This window comes from Chiloscyllium punctatum, chromosome 36 (assembly GCF_047496795.1).
Source record: "Chiloscyllium punctatum isolate Juve2018m chromosome 36, sChiPun1.3, whole genome shotgun sequence".
Lineage (NCBI taxonomy): Eukaryota > Metazoa > Chordata > Chondrichthyes > Orectolobiformes > Hemiscylliidae > Chiloscyllium > Chiloscyllium punctatum.
Genome location: NC_092774.1, coordinates 8643750 through 8664415, shown reverse-complemented (window position 1 = coordinate 8664415; position 20666 = coordinate 8643750). Strand labels below are relative to the sequence as shown.

The 20666-nt window shown below is 42.0% G+C and overlaps 1 protein-coding gene across 1 annotated transcript; it reads right to left on the bottom strand.

Moving 5' to 3' along the window:
- Positions 1-9497: 9497 nt before the first annotated feature.
- LOC140459967 (C-C chemokine receptor type 1-like) lies at positions 9498-13257 on the bottom strand. Its single transcript, XM_072554391.1, has 3 exons — positions 13031-13257; positions 11406-11437; positions 9498-10393 (listed from the first exon to the last, which is right to left on the bottom strand). Exons 1-3 carry the CDS (start codon positions 13255-13257, stop codon positions 9498-9500), a joined length of 1155 nt encoding a protein of 384 aa, XP_072410492.1.
- Positions 13258-20666: the final 7409 nt, after the last annotated feature.

Here is a 20666-nt window from a genome sequence, read left to right as displayed (position 1 = left end):
CTCACATTGGAACATATAGATTTCTGATATCTTCCCTGCTCTTTTCAGCAGCATTACCCCACCTGTTGTTGTTCGTTATCATATTTTCCATGGTTTGTACAACTCCCTTAATTTCTCCACCTGCTGCTCTACCCCGGTTCGCATTCCCATGCCACACTAGTTTAAACCGCCTCAACTCGTCTAATTAAGTCGATCCCCAAGGTCATCAATCCTGGACCTGCCCAGGTGCAACAAGTTCAGCTTTTAAGGTCCCACCTACCCCAGAAACGATCCCAATTGCCTACTAATCTGATACCCTCTCCCTCACACCATCTTTTCAGCCAAGGGATCATCATATTTTTCTGCTGTTTTTACTCTGACTAGTTCATGGCACTGGCAGTAATCCTGATGTAACTACCTTTACATACTACACTTCAATTTTATACATGGTTCTTTGTATTCTATTCCTAGGATCTCATCTCTTTTTAAACCTGTGTCGTCAGTACCAACGTTTGCCATGACCACTGGCTGTTTTCCCTACTCCGCCAGAATGTCCTGCAACTGCTCTGAGACATCCAGGACGTCAGCACCAGAGAATGAACAAACCATCCTGGACTCTCGTTTGCGGCCACAAAAAAACCGATCTGTTTCCCTTACAGTTAAATCTGTGATAACTATAGCATTTCTATGCTTCTTTCTCCCTCACTCTGCAGCAGTGCAAACTATGGTGCCATGAATTTAACTGCCTCAGAATCGCCTCGTCTCATCTCTGTTTTGAATTACGGCTCCTTATTTTTCAGCTATGGCCTTCAAGTTTAGCTCCGCTCCCCTGAAAATTCCCAAGAGGAGCCTTAAAAAAGCCGCCTTCGCATAAATCCATCGCTTGTGTAGTAGCATCGATTCGCCAGCAGGTGGTGGCGTTGTGTTATTTGTGTTATTTCAACCAGAAGAGAGCAACAGTCAAAGACGCTTTTGGTTAATCCAAACTCTACCCATATTTCTCCCACTGCTTGCAGAAATGAACGCACAGACAGAAGAGCACAATGATAGACACACATAGAAACACAACCATACACAGCCATACACAAAGGGAGAGAAACAAAAAAATCGACAGACAGAACAAGAGATGCACATACAAGAACACGTAGATGGACACACAAACTGATAGAAAAATAAAGGCACACTTGCAAGCACACAGGTATAATATGCACTAAGCTGCACATACACGCACACACACACACACACTCAAATATTAAGCTTAACAATTTAATGAGTGGGACTTGATCATTTCAGTGCTGTATGAGTTTGCAGTTGGGAAGGCAAATACAGTATCAGCATTCATTTTGAGAGGGCTACAAGGCAAGAGCAGGGGTGTATACCCGAGGCTATATATGGCTCTAGTGAGACAACATTTTGGAATGTTGCGAACACTTTTCGGCCTCATTTCGATGGAAAGATGTGCTGACCTTGGACGGGGTTCAGAGGAGGTTTGCAAGAATGATCCCAGGAAGAAGTGCTTGTTTTATGAGAGTTGGTTGAAGCCTCTCGGTCTCTACTCGAAGGAGTTTAGAAGGAGATTGGGGAATCTGATTGAAACTTATAGAATAATGGGAAACCTGAATAGAGTGGACATGGAGAGGATGTTTTCACTACTAGTAACTTACTTGCTGTCTCCACAAAGCCTGTCCACCATCTACAATGCACAAGTCAGGTTTGTGATGGAATGCTCCTTACGTGTCTGGATGAGTGCAGCCCCAACAATTCTTAGGATTCTCGACACCATCTGTGACAAATCAACCAGCTTGATTAGCACAGCATTCCCAAGTATCCATTGCTTCCAACATCAATGCTCAGTGTGTATTACCTAAAAGATGCACTGCAGAAGTTTAGCTAAGATCCTCACACAACACCTTCCAAACTCATGACCAAATCCATTTGAAAGGAAAAGAGTCAGCTGATGAATGGGAAGACGACCACTTCAAGTTCCCGTCCAAGCTACTCACCATCCTGATTTGGAAATATACTTTGTCGCTGTATCTGGGTCAGTATCCTGAAATTTCCTCTGTGGCATTGTGGGTCAACCCAAACCAGGTGAAGTGTAACGGTTCAAGAAGACAACTCACCACCACCTTTCCAAGGGCAACTAGGAATTGTCAATAAAGGCTGGTCAGCCAATGATGCCCACGTCTCATAAAATAAATAATAAAAAAAAGTTCCACAATCTAAGCATGATGTCCCTCCAGTATGACTGCATGGCATTCGGCTTATTGAATCTCTGAAGTGCATCACACCCTGATCCATTCTAACCCGGCATCTCCTATTGCTAACTTACCTGCTTTATCCATTTTTGGACTGTGGGAGGATTCAACCGCACCGATAGGATATTCATGCTGAGAGAGGGAAAATGTGCAAACTTCACGCAGGCTCTTGCCTGAGACTGAAATGGAACCCAGCTGATTGCTGCTGGGAGACAGCAGTGCGAAACACTGAGCTACCGTGCCATCATCAGAAGAATGCTTCCTGAGAATTCATGATTCGGTAATGCACCACTCAGAAATTGTTCATTTCCTGGCAATGCAAATATCCTAGAGATCTCGCCAGGGTTTTGTATAGTCACACTCACTGAAACTGCTCGTAACGTCGTCTTCTTTAAGACTGTTTAAATCATCATCACTATTTCCCTTCCCATTTATGTTTGTGTCATCTGTAAACATGACAGTGGTACATTCACTTAAATCAGAATTTAGTTGGTGCATTAACATGAATCTCTGCTGTTTCACCATTCCCATTCAAATGAGCGAGACTTTACCACAGTGTGTATTCTTTCTCTTTAACACATTTGGTTAACTTGTGTGGGCGCGGCTGGGAATGCTTACATCTACCTCAAATAATGCGTGACAGTGTGGCATTAGCCGTAAATTTGACACACTGCAAGGGATCTGATATCAATACAGGGGTTATGTATACAATGTGACACAGTAAAGCTAACCAACTCCAGTTATGATAGATCTTACAATAAATCTTACAAGGAACAGCATATTTCGATTTTGCTGCTTCATTCATTGCGAATTTTCCTTGTGGAATAGAGACTTAGTCATAGTGCAGGGCAAACATAGTCTGAAATCGGTGGATGCTCCACATGAATTAGAAATGCAGAGTGTCACCTGTTCACAGTGTTATAACGGGGGATGAAGATGCATCATTTTTTTAGCCATATCCTGTGACACGCAATTCGAGAGGAAATTTGAACAGTGCAATTACTTAGAAACACCACTAGATGTCAGTGCGAATCCATGATAAATATCGAGAAAGAGGCCTGGAGGAGGAATGATCTTTCAGACTGTGTGAGCGATGTCAGTATGAGAGGCTTGTTACGGTAACATTCACTGAGACTCAGCTTCTTCTACAACTCAAACAGGGAGGCGTTCGGAGTTTAACGGGAGACGTGCATTCTTTCTAGTTACTTACTCATATAAACGTTAGAATTAACTGCAGTTCCTCAACAAAGCGTCGTGGACAATTGTTTTCACCACTGTTCTTGCAATCTGATGATGTTTCGAATTTGCAGTCTCCTCCTGCTGTTTTCCAAAGTGATATCCAAGGAGGGAATTGGAGAAGGCGAAGTGAAGAAACATCCTCTGAGGATGGTTGTTACTGAAGTGGGAATTGTGTCCATGAATTGCTCCTTTGCCACATCATTTAACACAGTGCGTTGGTACAGACAGCTCCCGAATCAGCCACCCCAGCATCTGGTGATGGCCAAAAGGGAAGATGCTTCATCCGAGAGAATTACCGCTTCAATCAGTGGAGACTACAAGAGCAGTATCCTGACAGTGAAAGACGCCAGACTTAATGACTCAGCCACCTACCTCTGTGCAATGAGGGCACAGTGTTACAAAGAGAGGGTGAGGCTTTACTAAAACTTGTAGAGAGTGGGGAGTCCTGTTACGCTGAATTTGAAGAATCAGTGTTACTACTTCTGTCCTCCAAAATGAGAGACAATGGAAATGAGAGTAAACTGCAGGAGAAAGTATGGAACAGCAAAATTTAAAGATTGTCACAAGTGATGGCAATCGGATATGAGGTTGGTGGTGAAATAAGGATATATTTGCAAGTCAGAAACATTATTAGAGAAAAGGGACGGTAGAGAGATAAAGTCATAATACTCTCAGAGGGCAGAATGGTGAGAAAATGTTGAAGACGAAATGGAAGAACGTGAAAAATAGCAAGCTTGTTGCAAAGAGATTATAGATAAGGTTGAATCAGAATTGTAGTAAACTTGAAGGAAATATGTTGTTAGAATCACTGAATTCCCTACTGTCAAAATCCTGGAGGCTTTAATAACCAAAGCCTGAACTGGATCCAATAAATTAGCACAATGGTTACAAGAGCAGGTCAGAGACTAAAGGTTCTGTAATGATTAACATATCTCCTGACTCCCCAAAGCCTGCCACTATCTACATTGCAGAAGTCAAGGGTTTGCCTGGAATACTCTCTACTTGCCCAGATGAGTACGGTCGAAACAGCTTCCAAGGAACTTGACACCATTCAGGACAAAGCAGCCGCTTGATTGGATTTACTTCCACATCCATCCACTCCCTGAACCACCGATGCAACGCAGACGTTTCCCAAAGCTCCTAAGACACGCATTCCAAACCGACCACCACTTCCATCAATAAGGACAATGGCCAGGAGATATGTGAGAACACCACCACTTTCAAGTTCCCTTCCAATGCAGTCACCATCCTGACTTGGATATACATTGATGTTTTTTTCACTGTCGATTTGGCAGAATCCTGGAATTCTTTCCTTAATGGCATTGTACGTCAACCCAGAGCAAGTGAGCTGCAGCGGTTCATCTCACCCTCACCTTCACAAGGACAACTAGTGATATGCAATAAACGCTGGCCGCCGGCGGCGCCAAATCCCACAGACAAAGGCATTAAAAAGGTCAGTCATTACTCCATCTAAATATAGCATCCTGCTGTGTGGATGCATTCCATTCGGTCCATCGAGCCTCTGATGAACATAATATCCAGACCCACACTACCCTGCATCTCCTATGTCTAATTTACCTAACCTGCCCAATGTTTGACTGTGGCCAGAAACCAGAACACCCACAGGAAACCTATTCAGACTCAGGGAGAATGTGCAAACCCCATACTGACAGCAACCTGAGGCTGAAATCAAACTTGGGTCTTTCGTACAATGAGACAGCAGTGGTTACCCTTAAACCACTGTGCCATCATCTAGAGAATGTTTGATGAAAATTCATGACTTGGTTTTACCCCACTTATAAATTGTCTATTTCCTGGTCCTGTAAATTTCCTGCAGACCTCATCAGAGTAAGCTATACTCACACCTACTGAAACAGTCTGTACTTTGGTCTTTTATAGCCTCTTTGATCATCATCAGAAATTACCTGCCCATTTATTTTTGTATCACTTGAAAACCTGGCAAACGTGCATTCGCTTCGGTGAGGATTTGGAAGTTGTGTTGACATGTACGTCTTGCCCTTTCACCATCCCCATTCAACTGAGGGAACTTCACCAGAAGGTCTTTTGTTACTTCATAAAATGTGTTAGCCTGAGGCAATCTGGCGGTGAGCCCTGTGTTTGATGCACTGCAGTGTTTCTGATACCCAGAAACCATGTTTACGATGACACAAAGTGAAGTTATACAAAATCAGTTAGAATGGATCATGCCAGTAAGTGCATTAGAAGCAACATTCGATTCCCCTGTTACATACATTGAAAGTGTATTAATTCGTTTGTTTCGTTCCCTCAGTATAGCAGCAGAATCACCCAGACCCATTCATCCCAGAGCAGCTTTGTTAAATGGGGTACAACACTTCTGATACTCAAACAACATGAACTAATTTTATGTTCTATATTTTCTTACAGAAATAATAATCGTTATGGGACAATATTTTGTTTAATTTCTGTCCGGAACCCTGCTTGTAAGTGAACAAGTTTACTTTGCGCCTGAAATAACTGCACAGATGCTGATATTCCATCGCCAAGTTACCCTTCATTTAAATATGGAGAGTACACTGACCGTGGCCATCCAGCTTGGAGTCAGTCCTTGACGGGAGGAGATTCAAAATCTGCTGTTTATACCCATGGCCCAGGGGTCCGTGACTGGTCCAAGTTTCAAAACCCAATGAAGGACCTCACGGTCAATGGCTCTAATTACAACAGTTGGTTCGACAAAAATAACAAAGAACAGCGGTTGCTTGAAATCCGATACAAAAACAGCAATAACTAGAGAAACTCAGCAGGTCTGGCACCAACTGTGAAGAAAAAGCTGAGTGTACTTTTCGGGTCTACTAAACATTCTTCAGAACTTTGTTCCTTTCTCACATATGAAGTGGGGCTCAAAAGAGTTTGAAGCTGATAGGCGGAATTGAGTAATAAAGGAGCCTGTAGCTCATTGGCTATCATCTGATGCTTTGAGCAACAATGATCCAACGAGAAGAGATCCGAAACTTACTCAACCTAAATTATCCTACTCTTGACGAAAACCATTTTATCTTCAGCCAGTTCTGCTAACATTCACCACAAACTCTCTGCAAACATGTCACCTGGAGCTCTTTCTTTACTCCTCACAACTACAGGTCTTCTCACTGGTACGTTGAAAACTTGTCTCCTTATGTGTGTCATCTCTCTGCTGGGACTTACGTTTACTCGACCAATTTAGGTGATACTGAAGCAACAATATATTCTCCCAAATAAAATCATCTAGGTCTAAACTTGCCCCAACAATGAGCAGATTTCGAGAGAAAATAGCAAATTTACGTGAATGAATGGCAGTGGAATTGTTAGACTGGAAATTCAGGCAGGATTGAGGCCATTGAGATGATTCGACAGAACGGAGTGTTTTATATTCACCAACATATTTCAGTTTTCCTTTCACGTTGTGGGAGATGAAATGGGGAATGATCTCCTCATATGAAATTGATCCCAGTCCAAATTCCCTGATTTGTTTTCTCGGGTTGTTGATGAAGGTAAACGGGCTGATTATATGAGATAAGAATGTTGAAGTGCCTCATTAAATTTCTATCATTCTTGGCTCTTACAGGACTTTGTCGTGGCGATTCTGTCTCACAAACTTCGTCTGTAATCACAGTAAACGAGGGTGATGATGTCCTGTTGTTCTGTAAGGACTCTACAATAAACAGCAATCTGCTCTGTTCTGGTACCGTCAACCTTCCAACGGCTCCATGAATGTTCTGCTGCAGTCAAACCAATATAGCCAGAAAACGAGTTTTCTACCAGACAAGCTCTCCTAGGACTTTGACCATGTGAACCGCACAATGCAGCTGAAAGTTTTGAAAACAGAACGAACAGACTCTGCAGTGTATTACTGCGCACTGAGTCCCGCAGAGACTCAGAACTGGGCTGACTGTGTACAAAACCTCTCGGAGCGTCGAGGCAAACAGTGAGATCAGGAGTGGGTCTAATGTGGTTCCCGAATTCAAGGTGATAGCTGATACTTATCATTCGGACACAACACTTTAATTGGCATAAACCTATTATTGAAAGGAATGCCGTCAATCTCGACAACAGAAAACAACAAATTTATTTTGCATCTTCATGGTGTTCCAAAATGTTTTTCTTGTTACAGGAATGACGTGCGATAGAAAATTCAGAAACTCGTTTTGTTCCAGCAAAATCTAGCAAAACAGGGAATTGCAGTATCCTGTTTGAGATACAAAGACCTGTCACAGGATTCTTATAATGAGACACTGGATCAGCCTGGACAACGTTAAACACGTTGTGGGTTGTTGCGTATTGCCATTGCACCTTCATGATAACAGCTCCAAAATGACATGTTCTCGATTCACAGGTCCAGAATAACGCAGACCTGTCGGTGTTCGGTGTTGAAACAAACTGTACTGTGCAGCATACAGATGCAACACAGTAAAGATTAAAGTCGTGTAAATTGCCAACTCATCGAGATATGCAAACAAAAAAAGTGTTTTGTCAAAGTCCACTTCATGTACAGAACTTTCAAACATTAGATCAGAACAATCGTTAATTGGTATTTCATATTACTGTTTGTACCATAACAATAAAATAATGTGCTGTGCATGCTGAAGATCTGAAACTAAACTCAAGTTGCTGGCGAAACTCAGCAGGTGTGGCAGCAGCTGTTGGGAGAAAGCAGAGTTAAGATTTTGGTTCCGGTGACTCTTCATCAGAATACTACGTGTCCCAGTTGACTGTGATAGGAACATAAGAATTAGAAGCAGAAATAGGCGCTTCGACGCCTTGAGCTTGCTCCACCATATAATAAGGTCATTGCTGATTTGTTTTGTGGACTCAGCTCCAGTTACCCGTGCTCTCACTGATACGACCATGGTAAATTAAAGGGACATGTTCAATTCTCCTGTTGCATTTCATTTTCATTTCGCACGAATGTTGAAACTTCTATAAATCCTAGCCCTATTGCAGCATGAATAATACGCAAGAAACTTGGTGGACATGTTCGCTTCCTAAGAATGTATGACACACATTTTTGAAAAAAAATTAAATGATTAGTGTGATTTAAAACAGATATATAACAATGTAGATGTCCACAATAGCTGGAATTGAGGAGCAATTGTTCGTCCTCATGATAATATTGTTTTCATTGCAGAATAAATACCAGAAATATTAAATTTCTCTGATTGAAAGTGGACACTTCTTTTTTTCCGAATTCACCACCAGATTTGTCCTTAGTCCATTAAGAATATTCACAGAGGGAAAGGAGAGGAATAACAGTCAGGACGTGGCAGGTGTGTTGATTGTCTGCAGCACAAGCAAAGCATCGTTTCTGTTTGCTTTTTAGAATATTGTTCAAAACGCAATGTTGGGAAATCATGAAAATAACATTAATTTCCTTGTGGTTAAAGGAACGAGCGTTACATTTGTCTTTAGGTTCAGAATATTTGTCTGCATGTCAAGGTTTGGTGTGTAGAGGCTGGGACGGGGTGGAGGCGCCGAGCTCTCTGGAGCTGCAAAAAGTAAATCTGAGCTTTAGCAGGAGAGGCATGGATTGAATGATGCAGTGAGAACATGAAAACTGTCGAGAACATTTTTGAGGATGTAATGAGCTGTTCATCGGATCTATGTCAAAGTAAAAGGCAACGTGAGCGATTCAAATAAATAGACGCAATAATCCTGAGACACAAATGATGGAGAAGAAAGAAGGAAGGAAGGACGGAATGGCGACCGAGAGGGAAGGAGGGAAGTAGCAAAATAGATAATTACCAAATGACTTAGCCGAGACCACTAGAAGTATAGGGCAGTTATCACAGGCATAGAACACAGTTTCGACTCACATCCATAAAAAAAACATTTCTTCGGCTGGTTTTTATTTTCCGTTTGTCTTAATAACAGGCAATGTAAAGGCTGGAAAAGGGACTGGTCATATCTCCGGTAGTGAAGCACGAAACACACAAACATTATTTAGTTTTTAGTAGGAGAGAATATTTTACCACTGAGTCACTCTGATCGATGGAACACATGAAATAACTATTTGCACACAGCGAGAGTTGTGAAGGGAGACAACATCACCTTCTTCAGTTCATCTCGGAATTTGTTCTGGGATATTGCATAAATGAAGACATTGTTGCAGGAACTTAATATTTGCAGCATGTTCGTCGTTTCTTGGAGAATAAACTGTGGGTCAGTGAAATCTAAGCCACTGAAATATGCCTCACCTGTAACCCGCACATAGAGGAAGCGCCCGACATAGGTGACCCATAGAAGGAGGAAACTGAGCGAGATAGTGAAGAGCAGTATGATGGACCTCTTGCGGTTGGCCATTTCTGAGTCTCCGTGGCTCGCCAAGCCCCGAAGCCTCCTTCGGGCACTGCTGGCCACCAAGATATATCTGACAGTCATGGCATTGAGCAGTAGAATAAGAAGGAACGGGAGAATAGGCGTCAAGATGTGATTCAGCCAGTCATAGGATTTCCATGCAGGTGAGTTATAGTACGTGTCTCTGAAGTCACAGAACCAGGAAATCCCGTCCACAATGTACAAGGGCTGGTAGACATAGTATGAAGGCAGGTTCTTGATACAGCTTAGGACACAAACCACTCCAATGAACAGTGATGCAGTTTTCTCAGTGCAATATCTGGTCTTCATACTCTGGCAGCATATGGCCACGAAACGGTCGATGGTGAATGCCACAGTCAGCCAGACTGAGCCATCTCGACTGGTATAGATCATCACGGTGCTAACTGCGCAGGCAGTGGTCGTGGACAGTGTGCTGTGTCGGAAGTAAATGCCACCGATCCGATTCAGGATGCACCCAGTGATGATCACAAGAAAATCACTCACTGCTATCCCCACCAAGTAATAGGTGGTGCACCCAGAGAGTCCACAACGTCCTCGCAATAGTATGACGATCGCCAGCAGGTTGGCTGGGGGAAGTTGCAAAGTATTATTGAACGGATCTGAGTAATCACTAGATATACTTTTGATCTTTAAAATAATGACCTACCTGCAATGATTTTCCTTGGGATTATCATGTAATCTGTGCATAAGAATATCGAACGCAACAACAGCGCATTATTCCATACACCAGTAAGTTCCAGCATTGCAAGTGAATTTAATTTTGTGCAGTTATTCTGATTAATATTCAGGCAATGCTACATATTAAAATTCAAAACTCAATGTTGTAACAACCAGTTGTTCCATAATTGCTCAATATTACATTTGGGATAGAATGTTGCTGTGCACTGCAGAGGGTGCATTCGAGGAAAGCTCATCTTTGACACATGTGTAGAAACCTGCGCTCAATTCCTTCAGGAGTGAAGATCAGAAGAAACGACATTCCTGAGATTTAATACAAAAGATTTTCTTGCAATTAAAAAACAAATGTTTGGAATCTGTAACTTACCAGGGACACCAATAGCAGCAAGAGCTGGATAATAAATGGCATAGAAAGGGCCACTCGCTGGGCCATGCATCACTTGTTATAAGCTAATGGAAATCACAAAACTTCTCACTTGAGCTCCGTGACACAAACAAAAGGTCTCTAATTTATAATACTTCAGAATCTCGAGAGTGTTAATTAATTTTCAACATGTACCGTCGTTTCAGTCTGGCGAACAAACCTAATTACTCACTATTTCATGCCATCTGTGTAACATTGGAATGTTGCAGAATTGCACATACGTACACTGAGAATAGCAACCTGCAAATTGAAAGCCCCCTTCCAAGTGTTTTAATTTCTCCATCAAATGGATTCCCGATTTCAAAACATGAGCTTATGTCTTTTGCCTAATTTGAGGAACTCTCAGCCCTTCTCTGCGATGTTCCCAATTGTTTCGTCTCTTTAGTTGTGAAATTAGTTAAAGCTTTGCATTGTACGGTTTTGCTGTCGTAAATCCTTCTATATCTAAAGCTCAACAGTTTGAAATAACGGTTTACCAATGATGAATGACATCTGAGAAGCATGGTATCTGATACCAGAGCATGAAAACCATTTAGCAAATGAGAACAGAAAACATATTTTAATAAAGATTGATAAATTGCTCGACCAAATGGACTCCATTCCAGAATCTTGAATGATGTGGGGAGAGACAGTGATTGCACTGATGGTTATCCTTGGAAATTCGAGAAATTCCGGAATGGTTCCTGAGGTTTAGAAAGAAGGGCAAACAACCCAACTATTTAAGAAGAGTGGGATAAGAAAACAGGATCAAAGACATGTTGAATGTTGGTTATAAGGAAAACGCTGCGTCATATAATGAAGGAGACGATAAGTAGACATTTTGAAATAATGATATGATTGAGATGACTCAAAATGAAGTTATAAAAGGGAATTAATGTTTGGCAAACCCATTGGAATTCGTTTTGTGGATGCTAATTTTAGCACTAATAAGGTACAACCACTGTGTGCAATGTATTTTCGAACATTTGAAAGTTTTTGATAACATGTCAGACAGGAAATCGGTAAGTAGATGAGATCTTACGAGATTGATGTTAAGGTGCTGTGATGAAGTAATGAGTAAAAATCAAACAGTAGAAAGGAGTGAGTTATCTTAAGAATGACTGACTGTTAATAGTTGTATTTCTCAACAATTAGTGACGCAGAGCGTGACAATCAAATAATGATTGTTTGAATCATAGGTTTTGGAAACTCATTAATATCATTTAACTAAGTGGTAGCTTAATTCATGTAAGCCGCAGGTAGGCTTGTCAGTCGAGTCCAGTCAGAATAATTATATCATAATGTCAAAAAAAATCGCACAACAGCAGGTTGCAATCCAACAAGTTTATTCGGAAGGACTAGCTTTTGGTCAGCTGCTCCTTCGTAAGGTAGCTAGTGTGGCAGGATCATAGAACACAGCATTTATAATAAAAGATCAAAGTGTCAAACGACTGATGCGACGGATTGCACAAAATCAGGTCGCTGTTAAGTCTTTAATCACTTACAATGAGGATACAGGTTTCGAATATTGATATGTATATCCCAGAACTGCTTTCACGTCACAGTCCCGATATAAATTAAGGTTTTTTTAGAAAAAAGTGACACCTCAGAAAAGACATTAAATGTGTTTGGTTAATGTCTATCTGTATCCCAACCTTAAATCCGACTATTTTGATTTCCAAAGTAGGAAGTTTCAAATACCACATGAACTGATTGCCTACAGATGTGTGTTTTTTGAACAAAATAGAATAAACTTGCAAAGACAAATCTGCAAATATAATTTCAACCCATAGACTTACATGTACGTATGCATGGGTGTGAGCGAGAGAGAGACAGAAAACATGTGTGTGTGGGAGAGGGAGAAAGTGTGTGTGTGTATACGTATGCGTGTGCGTGTGCGCTCTTGATGCAGTGTGTGCGTGTTGGTGATAGAGTATATGCCTGTGAGAAGATGCGCACATGTGTTTGAGTGTGAATGGGTGTGTGAGTGTTATTGAGAGAGCGTGTGCGTGAGGGAGGATCTGTGTGATTTTCCGTGTGTGATCCTGTGTTCAAGTTTGTGTATATGCTGATTTGCTTGTGTGTGAGTGTCTGTATCGGGATGTACAATATAGGGGAGTACCCTGTGGTGTGACATGAACCACGAACCCTTTTGACGATGTCCTCATTAATATCGAAATTGGCTATCAGCCTCTTCTCGACAACTCTGCATTTTTCCGTGTCACATGAGGCATAGTCACCTGAAGATCCGAGGCTGATCTTCCTTGACCGCTGAAGTCTTCGACGCCTGGAAGGGAGCTCCCCATCTGGAAATGGTTGTGTGGTTCGATTCACCCATTCTCTTAGCATTCGCGTAGTCCCGCCAATATATGATGCCACAGGGTTCCCGGCTTGCAACACTTGAGGTAGACAATTTTGGCTAAGTCGCATGAATATCTGCCACGCACCAGGTGGGTGGTGTCCCCACTTGTGGTGATAGTATCCATTGTGACATTCTGACACGTCTTGCAGTGGTTGTCATCACAGGTTTGTATAAACAAACCATTGATCGCAACAAAATGCCCAGCCTTCAGGATGACATTGAACACGACTCCAAAGCATACCACTGCATGACGTGTCAGAGCGTTGACATGGATAATATAATTAAACGTTGGGCCACCACCCATCACGTATGCGGCAGTTACTCATGTGATTCGGCCAGCATTGCCGCTCTCATATGCTGCAGGCTAGTTTGCCCTCTTGATAGTATAATGGCGAGGCCACGCGGATGCAAAGACAACCAATAAATGAACACTGTGAGCAATCGCCTAACAGGGATGCTCCCTCTCAGTCGGAGAATACTTCACCCGTGAAGTATATTCTGCTTTGGATCTTCGGGTGACCATCCTCCAAGACAGACTTTGGATGCATAACAACACAGAATAGTCCAGCAGAGGCTGATCACTGAATTCAGTATCCATGAGAACGACCTGAACCGGGATGTTGGGTTCATGTCGCACTACAAGGGACGCCACTACACTGTACACCCTTATACGCACTCTCGCACACTCACACAGACCTTCTCTTATGAACATGCTCTCTCTCAGGCACATGCTTTCTCTCAGACACACACAAACACATGCATCTACACATGCACATTCAAACATGCATCATCTCACAGGCAAACACTCCATCAAACTCGCCCACACACTATCAAGCACGCACGCAGACACTCTCACAGGTACTCACACACTCTCCCCTTCTCTCCCCGCCCCCCCCCCCCACACACTTTCTCTCTCATTCACATGCACAAAAACATGCTTGTAAGTATATGGTGTGAATTTACATTTGCAAATCTGTAGTTGAAGACACGTTCTATTTTGTTCGAAAAGCACAGAATATGCAGGCAGTCAGCCCAAAGCCAGACTACCAAGGCAGTCCTGTCTTCGAACCTGAATGTAGAGGAATCGTCTGAAATAAGAGCTCCACAGGAATACAAAGCTGTGAGACATTGGGAACATAAGCACAAAGGAACAATTGCGCTTGGTCATCTCGTGGTGTTCACTCTGCCGAGAGCTTCGGAACCTTTTGTCTACCCTGTTGACCTCTATGATGACGCTCACAGTGAGGGCGTTGAGCAGTAGAACGAGAATGAACGGGAGTTCAGATATGGTCACGGTAGCGGTAGTTCTTCCAAGCAAGCGAGGTGTAGAAGATTGTCTTGATGACACAGAGAGAAGGCATCCCTTCCAGTATAAGCAAGGGATGAGAGACAAAGTAAAATGGGACGCTCTTGATGCAGAACAAGGAGCAGATCCCTCCCATGAGGCGCAAAGCAGTTTTCTCGGTGCAGTTTTTGCTGCTCAGGCTCTGGCAGGAGATGACCACAAAACAACGAATCGTGAAGGTTACAGACAGCTAGATTGATCCATTTCGGCTGATGTTAACCACCACTGCGCGAAACATACTCACTGGTGTATTAGACAGGATAGTGTATCTGTAGTAAATGTGGCCGATCCTATTCAGAATGCATCCAGTGATAATAACAAGGAAATCAGCCATAACTATCGCAATTAGATCGTAGGTAATGCCACGCGAGAGTCTGCACTGCCCTCGGGATAGCATTGTGATTGCCATCAAGTTGAAAGGAAGAGGTCAAAAGAGCGAGATGATACTGCTCTAATTTCAAATTACAGCTATTGTCTCATCCAGACTGTTATTGATATCATCTTAAAACATCCTTAGTCACTTTCTGGCAATTACTCTTTTAAAATACATAGAGTCACTCTTGGATAAGTCATTTGTAAATCCAATTTCTGCTCTCTGCTCATATCCACTTGTCCTTCCAAACATGATAGAAGTTTTGAATCCCGACTGTGTGGGAAGAGGCTGATAGGCGCATTGAGTATTTAACGAACCTCCAAAGAGCATCTGATCCACACCCACCGAGTCCCGGTAGGCCCGTATTTATCACAGTAAACTCACCTAACCTGCATATACCATGCTTAACAAGATGCATGGTCAACCCATCTAACGTGTATATCTTTGGACTGTGGGAAAATTCTGACCACGTAGCAAATACCTATGCAGACGCAGGGAAAATGTGTAAACTCCACACAGACAAGGGTGGATTCGAATTTGTGTTCCAGGTAAGTGTACAGTATCCAGTTCATCCCTTGTCCCAGGCACATTACCCTACATTGGCTTCCCGCCTGGCAATGCCTCACTTTGATATATCTCACTTTCATATTTGTAAGTAGAACAATGTTTCAAATTGCATCAATTTGAAATTCTAAAACCATCTACTATCACAACGTGCCTCCAATTCTGTCCTCCTGTGCATCTCTGAAGCGGTTCATCAACCTATAGCTGTCGAGGATCTAATCCCTGGAAGTTCCTCCCTCGACGACTCTTTCCACTCTGCCGAAATAAGGAGGCTTCTCATAACCAATCTCTTTGATAAAAAAAACTTTCCACTCTGTATCCTTCCTTAAAAGCTTCGACAGTATTTCATTATATTCAGTATTCTGTGGGACATTCCAATCAGACATATTGCAATCAGACATAGTGCAACGTGCACGACTCCAGCTTCTGCAATGAAAAATAAGAAGAGAAACAGCCATATTGTGTCATTCAACAATCTTCACCTGCTTAATCAGTTGCCTTCCCTCCATCGCAATGTCAGAAGTTTTGATATTTGATGATGATTTCACACGGCTCGGAATCATTTGCCACTCCCTAGATATTGAAGCAGTTCACCTTCATGATGACATGGAAGATCAGGACAACCCCAAATTTCTACTGATAAGTGAAGGTAACATTCGCATCAGCCAAGTTCCATGCAGTGACCATTTGCAACGGCAAGTATTCTAAACTTTGCATCTAGAGGTTCAATGGCATTTCCATAGTTGAATCTCCGACTGTCAACAACCTCAGGCATTACCATAGTTCTGAAACTGAATTTGTTTAACGAGATAAATATTGCATCTGCAATGATAAGTGCGAAGCTTTCAAAAACATTTAAGATGCTCGACGACATCTATTGCAAAGCATTCTCATTCACAGGCATCCCATCTTGCTCCTGCAACTTTCGTCATGACATTCTCTGGACAGCAGTATGCACCATTCGCAAGATACATAGTGATTACTCACCAACCATCAGCCAGTAATATCTCGAACACTAACGATGTCTGCGACCAAGACGGACAAGTGACGAAGATGCATTGAAATAGTGCTTTTGTTCAGGTTCCGCTTCATACCACTCACAATCATCAGCTGCTGCGTCCCCTTAGGTTTGTACTTTATGTAAATGATTTAGTGGAGCATATAAAAGATATGGTTAGTAAGTTTGTGGATGTCACCAGAGGGGATGTTTGATACTGCAGAAGGTTATATCAGATTATACAGACGGCTCGAGTATTCCGCTGTGTTGATTTGAAGTATCTGTGTTATTGTGGGATCCAAAAATCCGAACGAAGGGAAATGAGAGGAAATTACAACAGAAAATATCGACTTGCAAAAGTTAAAGATGGTCAGAAGTAAAGACAATTGGATAAGTGGATGGAGGTGAAGAACCATAATAATTTCAAGACAGAAACCTTGAAGGAGAAAAGAGAAAGCAGAGAAATGCAGTAATAACACTTTTGCATGACAGAATAGTGAGACAAAATCAGATTAAATTACAACTGAATGAAACATGAAGGTCGTATAGTGGCCTTTCTTTGAACTTCAATAGTTATTTAATCTAACCATCTCAAGAATGCTTCCCTAAAAATTCATCATTTGGTATTGCCCCATCCATAAATTGTTCATTTCCTGGCAGTGCAAATTTCCTAGAGATGCCGCCAGAAGGTGTTATAATCGCACTCACTGATGCAGTATCTGTCTTTGTCCGCGTGTAGGCACTTGGAGTCACGCTCACCACTTGACTTTTCATTTAATTTTGCATCATCTGAAACTTTGTTGGATACTGTGTTGACATGTATCTCTGCTTTCTCACCATTCCCATTCAGAAAAGGGACATTTTACAACAGTGCATTTTTTCTTTGAAATATCCATTGTCCTTGCACGGGCGCTGCTGGCAATGGTGATATTCATCTCTAATATTGCATGACAATTTGTTGGTGAGCTATCATTTTGGCACACTGCATCTGATATTAATGCATGATGTACATTTGCAATGATGCAAGGTTACGTTAAAGCAAAACAGCTTTTGATACTGTTGAATCCCTCGAACCTAGAATTAGGCCATTCAGCCTAATTGAATATAGATTGTAATCTACATTCCGGAAAACATCCATCCTATTTCTGTAAACACAATTTTCCCACGGTCATTCATCCTAGCCTGCACATCACTGAACTGTGGGCGAATATCAGAGCACCCACTGCATCGTAAGAATGTGCAAACTCGACGCAGATAGTCGCAGGAGGGTGAAATATAACCTGCATCTCGAGCACAGGGAGGCAGCCTTGCGAACCAGTAAGTCCCTATGCCTCCCAATGGCACTTGCCAGCAATTGCAGTCGAAGAAAAATTCGATTCAACCTTCACATTTATTGAAATTTTACTTGTTGATTTATTTATTTCTTTATTTGTTGTTCTGAATATTTTCTTAGACCCACAAGCTCTTTTCATCAGTTCCAGCAAAACTCTCGCAGTTGGCGAGGTACTCTGTTAACTGGGAAACTCCAGTTCTGATACTCGAACAACATGAAGTACTTTCCACCTCTGGTTTTGCCTACAGAAATAATAAAAATTTAAAAAACAACATATCGTTTAAACTCTGTCCATTATCATTTTGTCACTTGATCAAATTCACTTTGTTATTTAAACCCAAAGCAGAGAATTGCACTTGCTGGAAATGTGAGACAAAAACGAAAATAGCCGGAGAAACTCAGCAGGTTTGACAATATCTGCGAAGAAAAAAAAACAAGTCAAACGTTTCAAGTCCACTTACCTATTTTCCGAATTTTGTTCCTTTCTTACAACTGTCATGATATGAAGTGGGGTTCGTAGGATATTGAAAGTGATTGGTTCAAGAATAAACGAACTTGAAGTCCATTGACTGTCATCTGGTATCTTTGCCAACAATGAACCAATGAGCAACGATCCGGAAATTACTCAATCATTTCCCAACTCTTGACGAAAACAACTTTAGCTCCGTCCAGTTTTGCTCATTTTCACAGTGATCTCTGAAAAGATGTCTCCCATAGCTCTGTGTTTACTTCTCACAGCTGCAGGTCTTCTCACTGGTAGGTGCACAACTTGTGGAACTTAATGCTTCAACTCTTTGTCGAGAGTCACATGTACTCTAACAATTCTAGCATCAGAGAAGTAGCAACACATTGTCCCGAGATTAAAATAATCTGGATCTAAACTTGTACCAACACTGAGCACAGTTTAGGAGAAATTAGCGAATGTGTCTGCGTGAAATAACATGGAAAAGTTAAGCTGCGAATTCAGACAGGACTGAGGTTGAGATGACTAGACAAAGGCCGGACTTTTAAACTCACCGACTTTTTTAGTTTACCGTTTATGTCGCGAGTTAAAATGGGATTTCACCTCTTTAAAAGGTGTGGCCCATGTCTTCAAGGATGTTTTATTACATTTGTCGAAGCCCTTGCCTGTCGCAACGGCTGAGTTGTATGAAATGGATTCTTGTTCATCTTGCCTGTCTCTTATTCCTCTGTTTAGTGATCAAGGTGAATGGGCTAATTCTACGTGAAAAGTGTAACGAAATAACTTTTAAAATTTATTCTCACTCCTATTTCTGACAGGGGTTTGTCGTGCAGATTCTGTGTCACAATCACCGGCCGCAATCATAGTGAATGAGGCGGATGATGCCCTGTTATTCTGTAATTACACAGCTCCGTCAAGTAGCAATCCTTATCTGTTCTGGTACCGTCAGCATTCCAACGGCTCCATGGAGTATCTGCTAAACAGAAACCAATATATCAGGAACACAGAGAATCTTCCAGAAGATCGGTTTTCCTCAGAGTTAGATCATGTGAAACGCACGATCCAGCTGAAAGTGTTGACAGCAGAACTGACAGACTTCGCGGTGTATTTCTGCGCACTGAACCCCACAGAGATTCAGAACTGGGTTGTGCCATTACAAAAACTGTCAGAGAGCAACTAAATCTGACGGTTCATAAAGGGAGCAGTGAGATCAGGAACGGGTCTGAAAAGGCTGGCGAATTCACGGTGATATCTCATGCATCTCATTTGAACATAAAACTTTAACTGTTTATTGAACCTAACTAATGCTGTCAGTTCAATGAATGAGAACGAAATAATTTATTTTGTGTCTTTTGAAATGTCCCACGGTGTTTCACTGTTTCAGTGATGATGTGCTGTAGAAAATGCATGAACCAGTTTAGGTTAAACAAAATTCTCCACCGACAAAGGGGATTGCAGCATTCCGTTTGAGAGACAATAACTTGCCACGTGATTGTAATACTCAATCACTCTGGTAACTTGAACAATGTCAAACACGTTGCAAGTTATTGACTCCTGCCCTTGTACCTCCATATTTGGAGCCTCTGAACGGTGAATCATAGATTTGAGTGGTTCAGGACAATGCAGTCTTCGTTAAACTACCAATAAGAAATCGGGATCGAACTCACATCTGAACAGCGGTAAACAGTGAAAGACATTTTGTAGCGATTGATTAATGAGTCAGAGCCACCGATGAAAGTCCAAGTCACACGACATTTCTTCTGGCAGGGCGTAAATGAACATTTTCCATCCTCTGTGGAAATGCCTGGTCTGGACATTCAAGTAGTGTAAAGACTAATGAGTTCCTCTTCTCCCACTGGTGACATCTCAGAGAAAAGGACAGGTTCCAAGTTCGAAAGTGAGTCATAAAAGAGATATTCATGACTCTGTGTGATCGAATCAAATGTTATCTGCTTCTACAGAATAGGGGATGCACATAGAACCTGGCATCCCTCAGGTGTTACTAGATTCTGCACAGTCAGAACAACTCTTTCGTTATAGAAGACGTGCACCCTGTTGATGAGTGTCATGAGCAGTCAGGGGAATGTCTGATCAGCAACTACACGACAATGTGGAAAATTGCACAGGTATGTCCTGGACACAACAAAGCAGGATAAATCTAACCTGGCCAATTACCATCCAAACAGTCGCCTCTCCATCATCAGTAAAGTGATGGAAGGAGTCATCACCAATGCTATCTAACAGCACTTGCTCAGCAACCGCCTTCTCAGTAACCAACAATTTGGGTTTCACCAGGGTCAGTCAGATGCTGTTCTCATTAC